The sequence below is a fragment of the Lepus europaeus genome, chromosome 10 (genome assembly GCF_033115175.1).
Source record: "Lepus europaeus isolate LE1 chromosome 10, mLepTim1.pri, whole genome shotgun sequence".
Taxonomy (NCBI): Eukaryota; Metazoa; Chordata; class Mammalia; order Lagomorpha; family Leporidae; genus Lepus; species Lepus europaeus.
The window spans coordinates 14,207,435-14,228,789 of record NC_084836.1 but is presented as its reverse complement, the minus strand read 5'-3'; the positions used below and the strand labels follow the sequence as shown (position 1 = coordinate 14,228,789).

Genomic DNA, 21,355 nt, shown 5'->3' with positions numbered 1-21,355 from the left:
TTTGATGGCCCCATTCTTTCTACTGGGATCTCACTCACAGAGATCTTTCATTTAGGTCCCCCTTTTCTTTCTTTCTTTTTTATTTTTTTTGCCAGAGTGTCTTGGCTTTCCATGCCTAAAATATTCTCATGGACTCTTCAGCCAGATCCAAATGCCTTAAGGGCTGATTCTGAGGCCAGAGTGCTGTTTAGGACATCTGCCATTCTACAAGTCTTAAATAAATCTAAAAAAAAAAAAAAAGAAAGAAAGAAAGAAAGAAAGAAAATAAACTACACCAGAAAATGTAACAGTGTATCAGACATATTTTTCTCTGAATTATCGATGTATATATAAAAATGCTCCTACCCATTCCTAAATCTCAATATAAACAAAATAAAATGAGTCAATACTTATCAAGGGAAGATGCATACTAAGGAAACAACAGTATGAGTTGTTATCAACCATCCTAATAAACTGAAGGCACTGTTATTCGGCCTAAACCAGTTCTATCTCCAATATGGGAAAGAATTAATTACCTAATAAAAATTCTCACTATTTGCAGTTAATAGAATAAAAAACCAGAGACACAGCTTTACCTGAGTCAGTTAGTTACTGACAAAAGAGTCTTCTTCCCCATAGAAACAGTGGGTGAGAAGGTTAGGAGTGGGCGGGATGCTTGCTTTCAATTGTATAACTTTTTAGACTTACTTTTTAAAATACATGCCTGTAGTTCCTCTAAACAAAAAGTAAAAATCAAAACATTAATTTTCTTTACAGTTCCAGACACAGTAAATAAATCTGAAAGTTTTCATAAATGGCATTTTTTATAGACCTGTATGTAGCCAGAGGAAAAATCAAAAAAAGCACTTTATGTATGCATTCATGCATCTGTATTTTATGATACATGTAGAAACCCATGCCTTTTTGCCATACTGACAAGACAGGACATCATCTAACTGCAGAAAATAATTTGATCTGATAATATGCTACTTTAGGCAGAAGTAATCTCAAAACAAAGAACAGAAAAGACTTGTTGGCTTGAAAAAAATTTGTTCACAAAAAAGTAAAAAGGGCAGGACCAGCAGTTTAAGATGTCCATTGTCATGTGTTTGATACCTGCATTTGATACTTGGCACCAGCTCCCTGCTAATGCAGAAACCCTGGGAAGCAGTGGTAAATGGTTCAAGTAGTTGGGTTTCTGTCACCCATGTGGAAAACCTGGACATGTCTTGGCTCCAGGTTAAGCCCAGCCTAATCCTGGCTATTGCAAGCCATATGGGGAGTAAACCAGAGAATGAGAGCTTTTCCTCTGTTTCTGTCTCTCAAATAAATTCTAAAAATAAATTAAAAAACCCAAGTAAATAAAAATTCTGTTATGTTAAAGAGACTAAAATCTGGGGCCGGTGATGTGGCACAGTGTGTTAAAGCCCCAGCCTATAGCAATGGCATCCCAATGGTGCCAGTTCAAGTCCAGCTGTTCCACTTCCAATCCAGCTCCTTTTCCGCCTGGAAAAGCAGTGGAGGATGGCCCAAGTGCTTGGGCCCCTTTACCTATGTGGGAGACCCATAAGCTTCTGGCTCCTGGCTTCAGACTGGCTCAGCTCCAGCTGTTGTGGCCATTTGGGGAGTAAACCAGCAGATGAAAGATATCTCTCTCACTCTCTCTGTCTCTACCTCTCTAATTCTTTCAAATAAATAAAATGAATCCTTTTTAAAAAAAAAAAAACTGACTAAATTCTTACTTACACCAAACAGATTTAGAGTTAGAGTTGAGGCAAATGCCCACATTTTTACACTCATGAGTTGTGGATAAACTGTTATCATTGTTTCAGATACACTTTCTTGTCACAATTCTTCCAAATACTTGGATTAAATTCTCCCATCCAAGTACTAGCCAGGCCCGACCCTGCTTAGCTTCTGAGATCAGAGGAGATCAGGCGTGTTGAGGGTGGTATGGGCTGTAGACAACCTAGTTTAAATTCTAACTTGAAGGGCTGGCATTGTGCCGCAGCAGGTTAACCTGCTGTTTGGAATGCCAGCATCCTAGAATGCTGGTTTCAGTCCCAGCTGCTGTGCTTCTGATACAGCTCCCTGCTAATGCACTTGGGAAAGAAGTAGAAGATAGATGAAATACATGGACCCCTGTCACCCACGTGGGAGATCCGGATGGAGTTCTGGGCTCCTGGCTTTGGTCTGGCCTAGCTGCTATAGACATTTGGGGAATGAACCAGCAGATGGAGGATCTCTCTGTATCTCCTTCACTCTGTCATTGTGCCTTTCAAATAAACAAATCTTTGAATTAAAAAAAAGAAAGAAAGAAACATTGCTGTTTTAAAAATATGATGGTGGCCAGCAACATGGCGGAATGGCCTAGGCTGCCACCTGCAATGCCTTAGCTACTCCACTTCTGATCTGGCTCCCTGCTAATGTGCCTGGAAAAGCAGTAGAAGATGGCCAAGTGCTTGGGCCCCTGCACCCATGGGGGAGACCTGGAAGAAGCTCCTGGCTTTGGCTTGGGCCAACCCCAGCTGTTGTGGCCCTTTGGGGAGTGAACCAGCAGATGGAAGATATATCAATAGATCTCTCTCCCTCTTTCTCTAACTCTGATTTCCAGATAAATAAATTTTTGTTTAAATATGATGAATCGAACAGCTGCAAAAAGAAGCAGGGAGACATTAGGAATTCTAATGATAATAAACAGGAACGAGGCATATAAAAAGGACAGAAAACTTAGCTTCTGGTTTGAGCACTTTCATGAGCTGGCTGCATGATCCTGGGCAACTCCTTTAATCTCTCTAGGCCTAATTTTTTCAATTGAAAAATGGAGGGACTAAAATCAAGCGATTTTATAAGATTCTACCAAGTTAAAAAATACAGTTTTGCATTTTTGATACAATGATAACTGTTTTGACCCAGAAAGTCCTCTTCTAAGAATTATCCCAAATGTATAGGCACATGTGATCAAAGATACACACATGTAAATGAGGATATTCATTGGCACTGTTTGTATCAGCAAAAGGCTTGTAGAAAAAAAACAACTAAATGTTCAATAGAAAGCCTGATAAAGAAATTATTGTAAATCTACACAATGGAACACTATGGAACCATTTAAAAGTAATATGAACAATATCCCAAATACATGATTATGTGAATAGAGCACAGAATAGAACAGAACAGAATGGTATACACAATGTGCTGTCAACCAGGTTTTTAAAAAGGGAACAGTAACAAAAGCACACAGGTACAAATGTAAATAAATGCACATATACAATCTTGTTTAAATAAAGCATATTTTTAATTGGCTATATAAGAAACTGGTAGTAGTTATTGCTTTTGGTAGGAGAACTAGCAGTGTAAGGCAGAAGAAAAATTAACTTTCCATTATAAATTATTTTTCCACTGTCATGATTTCATCATGTATAACTTTTTCATTAAGAAAAAATGCATATAACTTTTATTTTAAAATATTTTTCATGGCACTGACACTGTGGTATAGCAGGTAAAGCCACTGCCTACAGTGTTGGCATCCCACATGGGCACCAGTTTCAGTCCTGACTGCTCCACTTTCAATCCAGCTCCCTGCTAATGCACCTGGGAAAGCAGTAGACAATGGCCCAAGTCCCCATATGGGAGACCTGAAAAAAGCTCCAGGCTCCTGGCTTCAGATTGGCCCAGTTCCAGCTGTTGCAGCCATTTTGGGAGTATACCAGCAGATGGAAGACCTCTCTCTCTCTGCCTCTGCATCTCTGTAACTGCCTTTATTTTATTTATTTGACAGGTAGAGTTACAGACAGTGAGAGAGAAAGACAGAAAGAAAGGTCTTCCCTCCATTGGTTCACTCCCAGGATGGTCGCCATGGCCGGCGCTGTGCCGATCTGAAGCCAGAAGCCAGGTGCTTCTTCCTGGTCTCCCATGCGGGTGCAGGGGCCCAAGCACTTGGGCCATCCTCCACTGCCCTCCGGGACACAGCTGACAGCTGGACTGGAAGAGGAGCAACTGGGACTAGAACTGGCACCCATATGGGATGCCAGTGCCACAGGCGGAGGATTAACCTAGTGAGCCATGGCACAGGCCCCTTAATTTTTTTCATCATTATTCAATTCTAGGTGTTTTCTGAAATTCAGTATGATGTCCTTTGTCCAAAACATTGTGTTTAAGAAGTGCTTTTTAATCTTAAGATGTATAACTTGGGGCCAGCACCGTGGCTCACTTGGTTAATCCTCCACCTGTGGCGCCAGCATCCCATATGGGCGCCGGCCCATATAACTGCCTTTCAAATAAAAAAATAAATCTTTAAAAAAATATTTTTCACAACTTAATAAGCTAAAGTTATTTAAGTTATTAAGTTAAATAGTCTAAAAATAAGTTATACAAGCTTAAGTTAAATAACTAAAAAGCTTTGTTTGCTAAATATGTTATCTTCGTTGCTAAAGGTGTTATTATTTTATGTAAATACTTTTCAAATTACCTTGAAAAGTCTGGGAAACACATCTGCTGGTTGTCCACGAATCACAAACAGACGAGAGTTTAATTTTCGCAGATTAGCATCAAGGTCCTCAAGACACTGAAGCAAAAATCTACAGAGAAGAAAATAATAAAATTCTTAAAAATATTTATAAGATACAACATATTGCAAAATTATGTTATTTGAAAAGTTAAAATGCCAACCTTATCACTTTATTACCTCTTAGGTCTAACATATAAATTAGCATTTTCAGAAACCACATTTATATTTTTTAAATTACAGTACAACTTTCCCAGTATTTTAGTGCATTCCTGAATTAAATCACAAATTTCTATTAAATAAGTGACTATTAGCAAAAATTGAATTTATAAACATAAAAATTATATAAAAAACTATCACAGCAATTAAAATAATTATTTCATTGTTTAAACTTGATGAAATAATCTTGAAAAAATCTAGAACTACAGGGGAAAAAAATTAAACTTTTTAAAAAAAGATTTATTTCTTTATTTATTTGAAAGGCAGAGTGACACAGAGAGATTTTCCATATGCTGGCTCACTGCCCAAATGGCCAGGCAGAAGCCAGGAGCCAGGAACTCCATCTGGGTACCCTGTGTGGTTGGCCAGGTCTCGGGTACTTCAGCCATCATCTGCTGCTTCCCAGGCCCATTTGCTGGGGTTCTGGAAAGAAATGCAGCAGCTGGGACTCAAACCAGCTCTCTGATATGGGATACAGGAGTTGTAAGTGGTTGCTTAGTCCACCGTGCCACAACACCAACCCTATTTAATGACTGTGAGCACATAAATAATTTTCTTATCTGAGAAAGAAACTGCAGCATCCATTTTCAAGCTTTTAATCTAATCAATGAAAAGAAGCTAAAAAATAGATGCTAAACGATGTGGTATTAACTCAGTGTACAAAATATTAATTTTTAAAAGATTATTTATTTATTTATTTCAAAGGCAGAGTTAGAGAGAAACAGACAAGGAGAGAGATTTTCCATCCACTGGTTCACTTCCCAAATGGCTGCAACAGCTGGAGCTGGGCCAATCCAAAGCCAGAAGTCAGAAACTTCTTCCAGGTCTCCTACGTGGTTGCAGGGGCCCAAGTACTTAGGCTACCCACAGCTGCCTTCCCAGGAAAATTAACAGGGAGGTGGATCAGGGGTAATCTGGGACTTGATCAACCTATAGCTCAATTAGTAATTGATTTACTTTTCTTCAATAAAGTTGCATAAACCAAAAAAAAAAAAAAACCAGAATCTGGGACTCGAACCAGTGCCCATACCTTATAGGATGCCAGTGCCACAGGCAGTGGCTTTACCCACTATGCCACAGCGCTTGCCCTTAAAATACTCATTTTTTTTTTTTTTAAAAAAGGCCTCGAGAGGCTGGTGCTGTGTCGCAGTGGGTTAGGCCATGGCCTGCAGTGCTGGCACTCCATATGGGTGGTGGCTGGAGTCCCAGCTGCTCTACTTCTGATCCAGCTCCCTGCTGGTATGCCTTGGGCCCCTGTACCTATGGGGGAGACCAGGAAGAAGCTCTTGGCTCCTGGCTTTGGCCTGGCACAGTCTTGGCCATTGCAGCCATTTGGGGAGTGAACCAGCAGATGAGGATATTTGTCTCTCCTTTCTCTGTAACTCTACCTTTACAAAGAAAAAAGAAAAAAAAAAAAAAAAAAAGGGCTTCAAGGATTGAGTAGGGCTACTAACATGGTTAATATATGACAAATAGCTGGAAAAATTCTGGGGCAGTACCAGAAGACTGTTCACTGTGTATTTTCTATTGTGAAGACACGGAGCAGTCCCCAAAAGCAAATCTGAAAGAGCTGTCACACCTGAAAGATTCAACCTCACTGTTTGCTTTATGTTAATTTTCATCTAGACTCTGTTCCTCTCAGCTAGACATATCCTAGTTCCTCTCTACTTTGCTTCTTTTATGTTCTGTCATCTGAAGGTTAAATATTTGTCTGCCTTTTCTACAGGCCGCATGTTCTTTGAGAATGGTGATAACGTTTCTCTATGGGGAGGAGCGACCTAAAGGCAGCAAAAAGCATAATTCAGAACTGCATTGTCCAATATGGTAACCTAAATCCACATGTAACCATTTAAATTTAATTCAGTCCCTCAGTCATACTTGACACATTTCAAGTCTTCAACAGCCACATGTGTGGCTAGTGGCTATCATACTGGATAGCACAAATATAGAACCACCACATAACTGCAGAAAGTTCTACTGGACAGTATTATTCTAGAAGATTGCTCAGATTATTTTGTCCTCTTTGTCCATTCAAATCCCATCATTTCACAAAAAAAGTTCAGTACTGTAGTTATTAGTGACGTAAGCAATACTATTTAAATCTGATATGCTTCCCCCTTTAGGGGTCACCATCTCTACAGCTTAGAGAGTTAACATTTCTATACTCATGAAGAGGTTAGATGTCCTGCCATTTTATCTTAGGACGTTTCACATAAAACAAACCTTCCTATTCTCACCTTTATATTTCATCACATTCTCTTTTTGTCTTTATTTGGAGTCACCTCCTTAAGACTCAGTCCCCTACCCCAACCCATCACTACCAAATACTTTGGAGAAGAAAACAGTTGTTAGATACGTAACAACATAAAAGCATCTGGGTTTTGGGAAGCATCGAATTTTATGTATCTGCCTGTCAAGAAGAGTCCTCCACTCTCCGTATTTTTTAAGAAACAGTTTCTATATAGAACAAAGATAAGAGTTTTTAGGGACTAGCATTGTGGCACTGAGGGTTAAGCTACTGCTTATAATGCAGGTGTCCCATACTGGAGTGCCAATTTGAGGGCTACTCCACTTGTAATCTAGCTTCCTGTTAATTTGCCTGGGAAGGCAGTAGAAGATGGCCCAAGTACTTGAGTCCCTACCACCTATGTAGGAAACCTGGTTGAGTTCCTGACTCCTAGCCTGGCCTAAACTTGGCCCTTGTAGGCATTAAGAGTAAATCAGAGAAGGGAGGATCTCTCTGCCTCTACCCCTCTGTTACTGTTTTGAATAAATATTTTGAAAAAAATTTTTTAAATTATTATAATCAAAAATAAGAAGTTAAATGAACTCTAGCAATTTTAAGTTTCCTGAAATTGAAATAGGACAAAACTAAAATGTCCTGAAGGGATAACCCAAGGCAAAGAATCTCCCAAATCTGTTGTACCATTAATTTCAGCATCTTCTAAACCAAAGCTAGTAATAACTAGCAAGATTTCTTAATATTCAACCTTTCTGTGGAAATGCTTTCATATGGTATAAGAGATTGGAAAAGAAAAAAAATGAATTCATAAATTGGGGCCGGCGCTGTGGTGCAGCAGCTTAACACCCTGGCCTGAAGCGTCGGCATTCCATATGGGCACCGGTTCTAGTCTCGGCTGCTCCTCTTCTGATCCAGCTCTCTGCTGTGGCCTGGGAAAGCAGTAGAAGATGGCCCAAGTCCTTGGGCCCCTGCACCCACGTGGGAGACCCAGAAGAAGCTCCTGGCTCCTGGCTTTGGATTGGCACAGCTCCGGCCGTTGTGGCCAGTTGGGGAGTGACCTTCGGATGGAAGACCTCTCTCTCTCTGTGTAACTCTGACTTTCAAATAAATAAGTAAATCTTTTTTTTTTTTTAAAAAAGAATTCATAAAATAAACAATTAAGTCTCGATAATTTACTCTTTATTTCTCTTTAGTTCACAGGCTGAAAAAGCATTTTAAATGCTTTTCAATAAACACTCAATGAGCCAAAAGCAAGTTTTACAGAATGATATGGACTGAAGTAATATGTTACAATGGAAAAAGTTTTGCAATCTAAGACTTAATTTTGTTTTGGCACTTCAGGAAACAAAGCAATAGAAACTGTTTTAAGTATGGTGTTTTTCTTCCATACTGTGATATTTTCTTCCACAGATACTATAATTTACACCTGTGATTACACATAAAAGTTACAGAGATACAGTACAAACATAAGCACTTGAAATAATATGGGTACTTTTAACTCAAACATTTTAAGTAGAAAAGATCTGTGAAGAAACAAAAAAAATGAAGGATGGAGTAAAGACACTCTGATGCTGTCCTCTGTTACAAGCTTTTGTAGTATGACCTTTAAAATTATATACATATTTGGTGGGTAAAACAAAATTTACATTGCACATATCTATTTATGTTTAGATGTGCATAAGGAAAATACCTGGAAAGATACTTCCTAAGCTATTAATAATATCTATCTTTGGGGAGTGGAAATTTCTAATAGTGTAGGAAAGAGAGAAACACACACTTTTTTATTTATTTATTTGACAGGTAGAGTTATAGACAGTGAGAGAGAGAGACAGAGAGAAAGGTCTCCTTTCCATTGGTTCACTCCCCAAATGACTGCCATAGCCGGCGCTGCGCTGATCTGAAACCAGGAGCCAGGTGCTTCTTCCAGGTCTCCCATGTGGGTGCAGGGGCCCAAGCACTTGGGCCATCCTCCACTGCCCTCTCGGGCCACAGCAGAGAGCTGGATTGGAAGAGGAGCAGCTGGAACTAGAACCCAACACCCATATGGGATGCTGGCACTGCAGGCGGAGGATTAACCAAGTGAGCCATGGCGCCAGCCCCTGAGACATACACTTTTATTTTTAATTGTAAAAGTTTAAAATTGATAATCAGCATGTATTCATTAAAAGCAGAAAAAATAATATATTCTCTATTTACTGTAAGCCTGGCTTCATATATGGCAAACATATTTCCAAAGCAATAGGCCTACTTTTATGACATCAGTTTTCATAACTTCAAAATATTCCATTGTATAGATGTTCCTAACTCAATAAGCCTAGTGACAGATTGCTAAACTTCAACCAATACTGAAAGCTGTATCTAATTTCTTCATCTGTAAAATTGGTATTGTAATAGGACCCACTGCATATCACTGTGAGAATTAAATAAATTAGTATCTATGAAGCTCTTAAAACTCAACCTGCCCACAGTGAGCACTATTATATAAGTGTTCTCCAACACTCTTTACCCCCCTTCTTCCCACCCACTTCTATTCTTTTTATAGTAATTCTAGTTCTTATCTCTTGCTTGTTTTATTTACTGCAATATCTTAAAATAGATCTGCCCACCAATAATCTCTCAGCATTCTAATCCATTTTATACACAATATTAAATCTTCATGACTCATGTTTTCCTGTACAAAGGTCTTCAAAGACCCACCCCTATACAATAAAGAATAATTACTCTGCTTGGCCACTAACCTAGGGTTCCAGGTTCATTTCCTCCCCCACTCCCCTTGCCCTCCTACTAAACCAAACTATTTTCTCCACACACTCAATCTCCTGGTTGCTCCTGCTCTTCCCCTGGCCTGCAATATTGTTTCTAATTTCCATTTCTTCAGGGGAATTTCCCTTTTCTCATCTTTTTCAAGTTTATATTCTACTAACCTTCAGTCTTCCAGCTGAAAATAATTTCTTTGGAGGCCTGGGTTGTAGTACAGTGAGTTAAGCCATCCCATACTGGAGCACCAGTTTAAATTCGGGCTGCTCTGCTTTCAATCCAGCTCCCTGGTAATATACCTAGGAAGGCAGTGGACAATGGCCCAAATACTTGGGCCCCTGTCACTCATGTGGGAGACCAGGATGGAATTCCAGGCTCCCATCTTCAGCTAGAGCTAGGCCCAGGCCCAGGTATTGCAGCCATCTGGGGAGTGAACCAACAGATGGAAGATTTCTTCCTTTCTTTCTCTCTCTGTCCTTCTCTGCCTTTGAAATAATCCTTTCTTAAAAGAAATTTCTCTGTCCCCTGCACTGTCAAAGAACATAATGTATACCGCATCTTAGAGAAATATTCAGATCGTACCACATAAGACAGCCACCATGTATATGTAATATATAGTCAGTCCATGGTATTCACAAGTTCCAAGTTCATGGATACAGTTACCCGCAGATGAAAAATTAGTTTGGAAAAAAAAATTGCAACTAAAGAAGGGAGTTTGGCCTAGCAGTTGGGAACATCTGTATTCTATACGCAAATATATAGGTTCAAGTCCTGGCTCTGCTCCTGATATCAGCTCTCAGCTAATGTACACACTGGAAGGCAGTACGCTATATGGTTCAAGTAATTGAGTCTCACCTATGTGAGAAATCTGGATTGAATTCCTGGCTCCAGCTTCAGCCTAGATCAGCCCTGACTGTGGCAGGCTTTGGGGGATTACTCCTTTCCCCCTCTCTCAAATAAATATTTTAAAAAATTTTAAAAAGGTGTCTGTAAGTAAACAGGCATATATATATATATATATATATATATATAGAGAGAGAGAGAGAGAGAGAGAGAGAGAGAGATAATTTTTTTATCACTGTTCCCTAATTGATACAATATGATAACTATTTGTTTTTATTTATTTATTTATTTATTTATTTATTTATTTTATTTTTTGACAGGCAGAGTGGACAGTGAGAGAGAGAGAGACAGAGAGAAAGGTCTTCCTTTGCCGTTGGTTCACCCTCCAATGGCCGCCGTGGCTGGCGCACTGCGGCCGGCGCACCGCGCTGATCCGATGGCAGGAGCCAGGTGCCTATCCTGGTCTCCCATGGGGTGCAGGGCCCAAGCACTTGAGCCATCCTCCACTGCACTCCCTGGCCACAGCAGAGAGCTGGCCTGGAAGAGGGGCAGCCGGGACAGAACTGGCGCCCCTACCGGGACTAGAACCTGGTGTGCTGGCGCCGCAAGGCGGAGGATTAGCCTAGTGAGCTGCGGCGCCGGCCAATATAACTATTTACATAGCATCACACTGTTTAAAGTAATTTAGAGATAATTTAATGTTACATGCAATTATAGGTCCTTGAGCACTTACACATTTTGGTATCTACAGGGATAGAAGGACACCAAGAGATGACTCTGTGTGTGTGTGTGTGTGTATGAAGCCCTTCCATTGGATTTCAAATTATGTGTCTCATTCCTAATTACAGTTTCCTTAACCTTTGTTTTGTTTTCTGTATTTGGCAAACAAATTTCATCATATTCCCTCTACGATTTGTTGAAATGATTAGAAATAGGATAAAATAACCTAGTAGGGTTGTCTTGTGGAAAGAATTAGAAACAGTATAAATTCACATAGAAGAATCCCTAGCATTTGGAAAATATTCATTAAACATATTATTACTTTCCCTTGAAAATAATTTTTATTTTAACAAACCCCACATGCATGTATTTCCATAAATACCTGGGCATGACAGTAGAAAACATAAATTCACTGGGTACATGCACATACACACAAAAGCACTTTGAACTCCTAACTTCATTTGAATGTGACTTTAAATCAAGTTTGAAAGAAAAGTTTCCCAGTGACAAGGTCAATATGAATGAATATACTCATCAACAAAGCATAGTACAATTAAGACTCTGAATTGGGGCCAGTGCTGCAGCACCGGTACCCCAAATGGGCACTGGTTCGCCTCCTGGCCGCTCCATTTCCGATCCACTTCTTTTACTATGGCCTGGGAAAGCAGAGGAAGACAACACAAGTGCTTGGGCCCCTGTACCTACATGAGAGACCCAGAGGAAGCTCTGGGCTCCTGGCTTTGGACTGGCCCAGCTCTGGCCACAGCAGCCATTCAGGGAGTGAACTAGTGGATGGAAGACCTTTCTCTCTGCCTGTCCCCTCTCTGTCTGTTAACTCTATCTCACAAAAGAAAAAAACTCTGAAACAACTAATCTCTGAACATATAATTCTTCCATAATACAACCATTTAAAAAATCTCCAACAGCATAGATTTAAAGTACCAACTCGGGGCCAGCACTGTAGCCCAGCGGGTTAAAGCCTTGGCCTGAAATTCCGGCATCCCATATGGGCGCCGGTTCTAGTCCCAGCTGCTCCTCTTCCCATCCAGCTCTCTGCTGTGGCCTGGGAAAGCAGTAGAAGATGGCCCAAGTCCTTGGGCCCCTGCACCCACGTGGGAGACCTGGAAGAAACTCCTGGCTCCTGGCTTTGGATCAGCCCAGCTCCAGCCATTGCGGCCATCCGCTGGTTCACTCCCCAGATGGCCGCAATGGCTGGAGCTAAGACGATCCAAAGCCAGGAGCCAGGAGCTTCTTATGGATCTCCCACACAGGTGCAAGGGCCCAGGAACTTAGGCCATCATCCACTGCTTTCCCAGGCCATGAACAGAGAGCTGGATCGGAAGAGGAGCAGCCGGGACTAGAACCAGCGCCCATATGGGATGCCAGCGTGTTACGCCAAGGCTTTAAAACCCACTGCGCCTAGATTTGTTTTTAAGCAGACCAAATGGTAGTAAAATTCACTATATCCTTTGCATAGTTGTACTGTGTACATAGAAGCAGTTCTCATGTTATTTAATTACAATACTCACTGGATCACTTTAAAACACATTTGAAGAAGTATTAGGTAAGAAAATGGTAGTTCTTCACTTTAAATTTTTAAAGGATTTTTTTCTCTCCAGAGATCACTACTTATTGCTATTATATAAAAAATTATATTCATTTAACTTCCTTATACCAGTTCCAAAGATGATTTCAACATGAATCAACAGTAATAGTTTCTTAAAGTAGGTCATTGCTATAGCAACCAATGGGCGGTTTAGTATACTCCCGTCAGAATGACCTACTTTCCAGCCTGTGCTGGAACAGCTTTATATAACTAGAATTTCTAGTTCTGTCTATATGAAAAAGTCTAAAAAAGGCAATGGAAAGATACAAATAATCCTTCTGCTGCTGAAAACAAGGCGTTATGAATTAATATGTATCATACAAGAATAAAGCCATCTGGCTCTGTACTTCATGTTCTAAAATATATCCTATCATTTGCTCAGCAATGAAAACAAACTACTCTTAGAATATCTTAACCAAAACATTCATTGCAGACCCTAGAGAATGGATTTAAACAACAAACTAAAATCATGAAAACCACATGCAGTCTATCTCCTATCCTCCAAATGAAATGAGTAAAATTTAGAAAAAATTAGAATCCTAGCTATCATAAAGACAAAAAATGGAGATTTTTCAGTCATTAATCAAAGTCTATAATGTTTTATATAGAGATTTCAAAATTCTAAATTTAAAATTCTGTGTCTCTAAGCTGAGTCAAGTTTAAATAAGCTTGTTTTTTTCTGGTTTGTTACAATTTTTAGTGTTTTCATCTAATTTGTTATTCAAATTATTGAGATATTTGTGATATACATTTTTATGGAGAATAGTTTAATGTTCAATAAAGATGACACATATTTTAAAAGCAAATTTTGCATCTGCCAGACTCTAAAAGCCATAAATCTATTTCCTGACACAATGTTATGTTTTATAACATATATTTTGCAATGTTCTCTTTAAAACCCTGAAATAAAATTCATAAATAACATATCCACATACATCACTTTAAAGCATTAATAATAAAATTTTTTTCTATTACATATAGAGGAAATTAAAGGTCATTTATATTTTAAAAAGAAGTAACATCTACTTCTATTACTGAGCATCTGGACGTTATACAAGCAAACACTGAATTAGTCTAATACTTATACTTACATATACAATAATTTCAAATTCAATAGCTACAAAAACAAACTAATACAGTGATGTTATTGGCAACTCAAACTCGATTTCCTTAAATAGTGAACAAGACTTTAATAAAGTTCTGAACAAAACAAGCTATAATCTTGATTTACAGAGTGCTAAATACACTCCAGGAAAGCTCAGTTTATATTTAAATTGTGTAGAAAATACACAATGTTTATATATAGAGATGGATTTAGACTTTAGATTCAGAAAATTCTGTTAAGATTTTCACTTACATCAAGCACTGTGAAGAAAGTTAAGCAGGACTCAGGACAACTGTTTATTTTGCGAGAATACTCTGAAAGAAGTCTTCTATCCTTGGCCTTTCCTTACTAATTTTACTTATACCCTCCAATCATATAACAACCAAAAATGTCTTCACAAAATTCCTAAAATGCCTTCTAAGGAGTGATACTTATTACTTACATAATTTTATTCAATTTATGAAATATAGATATATAAGGGTTCCAATACTTAATATCTACAAAAAGAAATTGAGTATGTATGTACATAAATACAACAGTACCTACTATGGTAGAATATTTGAGATACAAATGGATAACACTGTCAAAGAAATAAACAAGGTTTGTAAAATGGTTAATAAAGTTTTTTCGGGGGGCCAGCACTGTGGCATAGTAGGTTAAGCCTCTGCCTGTGGCACTGGCATCCCATAAGGGTGCCAGTTCATGCCCCAGCTACTCCTCTTCCAATCTAGCTCTCTGCTCATGGCCTGGGAAAGCAGTGGAGGATGGTCCAGGTGGTTGGGCCCCTGCACCCACATGGGAGACCTGGAAAAAGCTCCTGGCTCCTGGCTTTGGACAGGTCCAGTTTCAGCCAACACAGCCATCTGGGGAGTGAACCAACAGATGGAAGATCTTTCTGTCTGTCTGTCTGTCTGTCTGTCTCTCTCTCTGTAAATCTGCCTCTCAAATAAATACATAAAAATCTTTTTTTAAAAAAAAGTTTATTCAGGGTAAAATATCAGTGACCTAGAAACAGAAGACAGAAGCCCACTGATTTTCAGTTTTCCAAAGTGGTCAAACATTATATGTATTACATATAATACATATATATTACATATAATACCCATATATACATAGCAAGTAATCTATGTATTACATAGTAAGTAACACTGGTTTGGCTGAAAAGGAAGGCTTTAAGTAAAGGGAGGGGGTCCGAATGTCTTAATAGTTAGAGATTAGATTATGATCAGCTTAAAAACACCTCAGAGACAAGAATATGAAAAGAGGATACTGCATAAATAAATGATTATTCAAGGTTGCTCCAGATGGATAAGACAAAAAAAGACCTTTTGTGCACATCACCTAATCAAAATGACCCAATAGATAAGATTAATATTTCCACCCAGTCATTCCTCAGATAAGTGTCAGTATTTGTTTCTTTTGAATGCCTGCAGGCTTTTTAGCAACAGTTTGTTTTTACCATTAATACACTTTTGTGTGTGTGTGTGGTTTTTTTGTTTTGTTTTGCTTTGTTTTTTGACAGGCAGAGTGGACAGTGTGAGAGAGAGAGAGACAGAGAGAAAGGTCTTCCTTTGCAGTTGGTTCACCCTCCAATGGCTGCCGCAGCTGGCACGCTGATCCAAAGGCAGCCAGGTGCTTCTTCTGGTCTCCCATGCGGGTGCAGGGCCCAAGCACTTGGGCCATCCTCCACCGCACTCCCTGGCCACAGCAGAGAGCTGGCCTGGAAGAGGGGCAACCGGGAGAGAATCCGGCACCCCAACCGGGACTAGAACCCAGGGTGCCGGCGCAGCAGGCGGAGGATTAGCCTATTGAGCCGCGGCGCCGGCCACCATTAATACACTTTGAAAAGTCAAAAAAGAAAAAGTCATTTCTGGATTTTAATCCCCTCCTCCCTTTTAAAAATTTATTTATTTGAAAGTCAGAGTTACAGTGAGATGTAGAGACAGAGACAGTGGTCTTCCATCTTCCATCAGCTGGTCACTCCCCAGATGGCTGCAACGGCTGGAGCCGATTGGATCCAAAGCCAGGAGCCAGGAACTTCTTCCGGGTCTCCCATGTGGGCATAGGGGCCCAATGACCTGGGCCATCTTCCACTGCTTTCCCAGGCTATAGCAGAGAGCTGGATCGGAAGAGGAGCAGCCAGGACTAGAACTGGCGCCCAAATGGGATGTCAGCGCTTCAGGTCAGGGCTTTAACCACTGTGCCACAGCGCCAGCTTCCCTCTCCCCTTTTTAAAGATTTATTTATTTGAAAGTCAGAGTTATAGAGAGATAGGGAAAGAGAGATCTTCTATCTGTTGGTTCACTCCTCAGACCATCACAACAGCCAGCACTGAACCATGCCAAAGCCAGGAGCCAGAAGCTTCTTCCAAGTCTGGGGCCCAAACACTTGGACCATCTTTCACTACTTTTCCCGGGCGCATTACCAAGGAGCTGGATTAGTGGAGTAGTCAGGCCACGAACCAGCGCTCATGTGGGATGCTTGCATCACAAAAGGCAGCTTTACCTGTTACATCGCATCAGCCCCTCTCCCCTTTTTGGGATAGGGAGATATTTAGGCAAAAATTTCAAAGATGTGACTATGGTAGAGAGGGTCTTTGAATAATTAACATAATTTAAATAGCTGGAGATAGGTAGGAGAATTATTGGCCACTGGACTACATCCTGAGACTAAGTCTTGTTTTCCACTTCTCAATACCCAATTCCTGCTGCTCCACTTCTGATCCAGCTCCCTGATAATGTGCCTGGGGAAAGCAGTGGAAGATGGCCCAAGTGCTTGGGATCCTGGCACTCAGGTGGGAGACCTGGATGGAGTTCTAGGCTCTTGGCTTTAGCCTGGCCCAGCCCTGGCTGTTGGCAGCCATTTGGAGAATGAACCAGGGGGATGGAAGATTTCTCTCTCTCTCTCTCAAAAAAAAAAAAAAAAAAAAATCACGCAAACCCAAACTGAGGGCCATTCCACAAAATATCTGACAAGTACTCAAAACTATGAATTTCATAAAAAACAGGGAAAGCAGAATACGCATTTGATCTAGTGACAAAACTGCTATTTGGGCCACTCATATCACTTATCAGAGTGCATGGGTTCAAGTCCCTGCCTGTTCTTGAGTCCAGCTTCCTGCTAATATGTACCCTGATAGGCAGCAGATGATGGCTCAATTACTTGGGTCCTGACACCCATGCAGGAGACACAGATTGATTTCCTGGCTCCTGGCTTGAAACCAACACAGCCCTGGTTGCTGCCAGTATTTGGAAAGTAAACTAGCAGACAGAGCTGTCTGTCAACAATTCCCTCCCACTCTCCAACCCTCCTGGCATGCATCTAGGAAGTGAACCAGTGGATAGAAGATCTCACTCCTTTGCCTTTCAAAAAAAGAAAGAAAGAAAGAAAGAAAATAGAATGAATGAAAGAAAAAAAGCTTGAGAAACTGTCATAGAGGATAAGGAGACATATGACTAAATTTAACGTGGTATTCCAGACAAGACTGTGGAACCAAAAAACCCAACATTAAAGTCTGGTTAGGACTATGGTTTCTTAGTTTTGATAAATGTACTATGGTAATATAAGATGTTAATATCAGGGTAAAATGATTACATGGTTTGTAGGAGTTCACTGTATTATCTTTATACACTTTCTATAAATCTAAAATTAATTTTAAAACTGTATTTTAAAAATTACTCTTCAGTTGGGGCCGGTGCTGTGGCGCAGCGGGTTTAACGCCCTGGCCTGCAGCGCCGGCATCCCATATGAGTGCCGGTTCTAGTTCCAGCTGCTCCTCTTCCGATCCAGCTCTCTGCTGTGGCCTGGGAAAGCAGTGGAGGATGCACCTGCGTGGGAGCCCCGGAGGAAGCTCCTGGCTCCTGGCTTTGGATTAGTGCAGCTCCAGCCGTTGCGGCCAATTGGGGAGCGAGCCATCTGATGGAAAACCTCTCTCTCTCTCTGCTTCTCCTCTCTCTGTGTAACTCTGACTTTCAAATAAATAAGTCTTTTTTTAAAAAAATTACTCTTCAGAATGCAAAAACTCAACACAGATTAATGGAATTTATGTGGTCCTCAAAACTTCAAGTCTAACACTGCACTTAAAGTGGGCCTAGGAGTTATGGAGAAAGGAGACAGAGGGAGATTGGATAATGAGTATCAAAACACAGTCAAAAATAATCTTTAGTGTTCCACAGTACAACAGGATGACTATAATTCACAATAGTGTATTATATATTACATACAGAATGGGAAGAGAGGGGACAGTAAGGTTCCAAACACTAAGAGAAGATAAGGAATTTAAAAAGCCATTTGTTTGATATAATCATTTTATGCCATACATATGTGTTGAAATACTGTATTGTACTCCATAAAATATAGAAGTATTACATGTTAATTAAAAATTTTTAAAAATAAAGGGTGAGCATTTGACACAGCAGTTAATTCCCCACTTGGGATGCCTGCATTCTATACTGGAGTGCCCAGTTTGAGCCCCAGCTATTCTGCTTCTGATCCAGCTTCCTGCTAATGACAACCTGGGAGACAGCAGACGATGGTTCCACTACCATGACTGGAGTCCCTGCCAGTCGTGTGGGAGACCTGGAAGGAGTTAGTTCCAGGCTCCTGGCTTCAGCCTTGTCAAGCCCTAGCTGTTGATAGCATTTGGGAAATAAACCAGCAGTTGGAAGATACACAGATACATTCATTCATTCTCTCTCATTCTCTCTCTCTCTCTCTCTCTCCCCCACCATTCAAATACATTGAAAATAAATTAAAAATTTTATAAGTAATAATTAAAAAATACGCTGGCCTTGGGTTCCATGTGACCTGATAAAAGGAATCACATACAATCACAAAACCTCTGCATTCTTAAATTCAATCCATTCTTCAAAGAATTTCTGCCAAAAAAAAGTTCCAAAAAAATTCAATCACTAAATTCAAAAGAAAAAAGACTTAATATGAATTGCAGAATGGCAGTGTAAAAATGACAGAATTTTCTAAAAATGCAAGAAGTTATGAATCCCAAGAATCCATGAATCCCAAACAGGTTATAAAAAAAGACATAGGTGGGACCAGCACTGTGGCGTAATGGGTAAAGTTGCCACCTGCAGTGCTGGCAACCCATATAGATGCTGGTTTGAATCATGGCTGCTCTACTTCCGAAGCTCTCTACTATGGCCTAGGAAAGCAGTAGAGAATGGCCCAAGTCCTTGGGCCCCTACACCTGCGTGGGTGACCCAGAAGAAGCTCCTGGCTCTTGGCTTCGGATTGGCCCAGCTCTGGCCATTGTAGCCATTTGGGGAGTGAACCGGCGGATGGAAGACCTCTCTCTTCTAACTCTGCTTTTCAAATAAATACATAAATCTTTTAAAAATCTTAGAAAAAAAGACACAGGTAAGGGAATGTGGGTTGAGGCGGAGAGGGAGAGAGGTAAAGATAGAAATGTGTATAAAGGAGATACTACGTAGAGCAGTAGTTAAGATGCCACACAGGATGCCTGCGTATCAGGGTGCCTGGGTACAACCCTAGCTCTGCTTCTGATTCCCATTTCCTGCTGATGTACTCTCTGGGAGGCAGCAGGTGATAGCTCCAGTAGTTGGGTCCCTGCCACCCATGTGGGAAAACTGGATGGAATTTCAACATACCGGCTTCCACCTGGCACAGCCTAGGCTGTTGTAGGCATTTGGGAAGTGAACCAGTGGATGGAAGATCAATCTCTCTGCCTATCTGTTTGTTTCTCTAAGTAAGATGAAAATGATGAAAAAAAAAAAAGCTCATGGAAAAATGGAATTAAAAATTTTTAAATGGGCAAAGATACAGAGAATGTGTGTGTGTGTGTGTGTGAGTGTGCATGTAAGATCCACACACAGACACATCATATTGAAATAACAATAAGTTCAACAAATTTTTAAAGAACTAGAAAATAAGTTAGACATTTTTTTAAAAGATATTTTTATTTATTTGAAAGTCAGAGTTACAGAGAGAGAGGAGAGGCAGAGAGAGATAGAGAGGTCAGTCTTCCATCCACCGGTTCACTCCTTAACTGGTTTCATTGGCCGGAGTTGTGTCAATCTGAAGCCAGGAGCCAGGAGCTTCTTCCAGGTCTCCCACATAGGTGCAGGGGCCCAAGGACATAGGCCATCTTCTACCGCTTTCCCAGGCCATAGCAGAGAACTGGATCTGAAGTGGAGCAGCCACAGTGCCAGCTCCAAGTTATATATCTTTTTTTTTTTCCTTGACAGAGTTAGACAGTGAGAGAGAGAGAGAGAGAAAGGTCTTCCTTCCATTGGTTCAGCCCCCAAATGGCCGCTACGGCTGGAACTATGCCAATTTGAAGCCAGGAGCCAGGTGCTTCCTCTTGGTCTCCCACGCGAGCGCAGGGGCCCAAGCACTTGGGCCACCCTCCACTGCCCTCCTGGGCCTCAGCAGAGAGCTGGACTGGAAGATGAGCAACCAGGACTAGAACCCGGTGCCCATATGGGATTCTGGCACCACAGGCGGAGGATTAACCAAGTGAGCCATGGCGCTGGCCCCAAGTTATACATCTTAAGATTAAAAAGCACTTCTTAAAAACAGTGTTTTAGACAAAGAACATCACACTGAATTTCAGAAAACACCTAGAATTGAATAACGATGAAAAAAATTCAGGGGCCTGTGCCATGGCTCACTAGGTTAATCCTCCGCCTGTGGCACTGGCATCCCATATGGGTGCCGGTTTATTTATTTATTTGACAGGCAGAGTTAGAGAAAGGCAGAGGCAGAGAGATATTTTCCATCCACTAGTTCATGCCCCAGATAGCCACAACAGGCCCATCTGAAGCCAAAAGCCAGGAGATTCCTCTGGGTTTCCCACGTGGGTGTAGGGGCCCAAACACCTAGGCTATCTCCTACTGCTTTCCCAGGCTATAGCAGAGAGCTCAATCGGAAGTTGAGCAGCCAGGTCTCAAACTGGCGCCCATGTGTAGGCAGTAGCTTTTACTCACTACACCACAATGCCAGCCCCAGCACCAAATAAATTTTAATTCCATTTTCCATGAACCTTTTGAAGTACTCCTGTACATAGGCTTCATTGCTAACTAAAAAATAAGACTCGAAATTATGTTACAAAATTAGAATAAATCCTAAAAAAGTAGAAAGGAAATTATAAAAAGCAGAATTAGTGAAAATAGAATACAAAGTCCTAATAGGAACAAAATTTATTATACAAAGAGATAATAATATAAACTTCTGATAAGTAATAAAGGAAAAAGATGGAAGAGGGAAAAATTAACAATATTAATAATAACATGGAGGGGCCAGCGCCGTGCCTCATTTGGCTAATCCTCCGCCTGCGGCGCTGGAATCCCACATGGGTACCAGTTCTAGTCCTGGCTGCTCCTCTTCCAATCCAGCTCTCTGCTG

The 21,355-nt window shown here is 40.6% G+C and overlaps 1 protein-coding gene across 2 annotated transcripts in view; it reads right to left on the bottom strand.

Annotated features, from left to right (window-relative positions):
• The window catches only part of CRY1 (cryptochrome circadian regulator 1), a 78,910-nt gene that overhangs the window by 30,820 nt on the left and 26,735 nt on the right, over positions 1-21,355 (bottom strand). For both annotated transcript variants that reach the window (XM_062202967.1, XM_062202966.1), the window contains exon 2: positions 4,448-4,556. In XM_062202967.1, the coding sequence (XP_062058951.1) occupies positions 4,448-4,556 (109 nt within the window). The remainder of the gene's footprint in view (positions 1-4,447; positions 4,557-21,355) is intronic.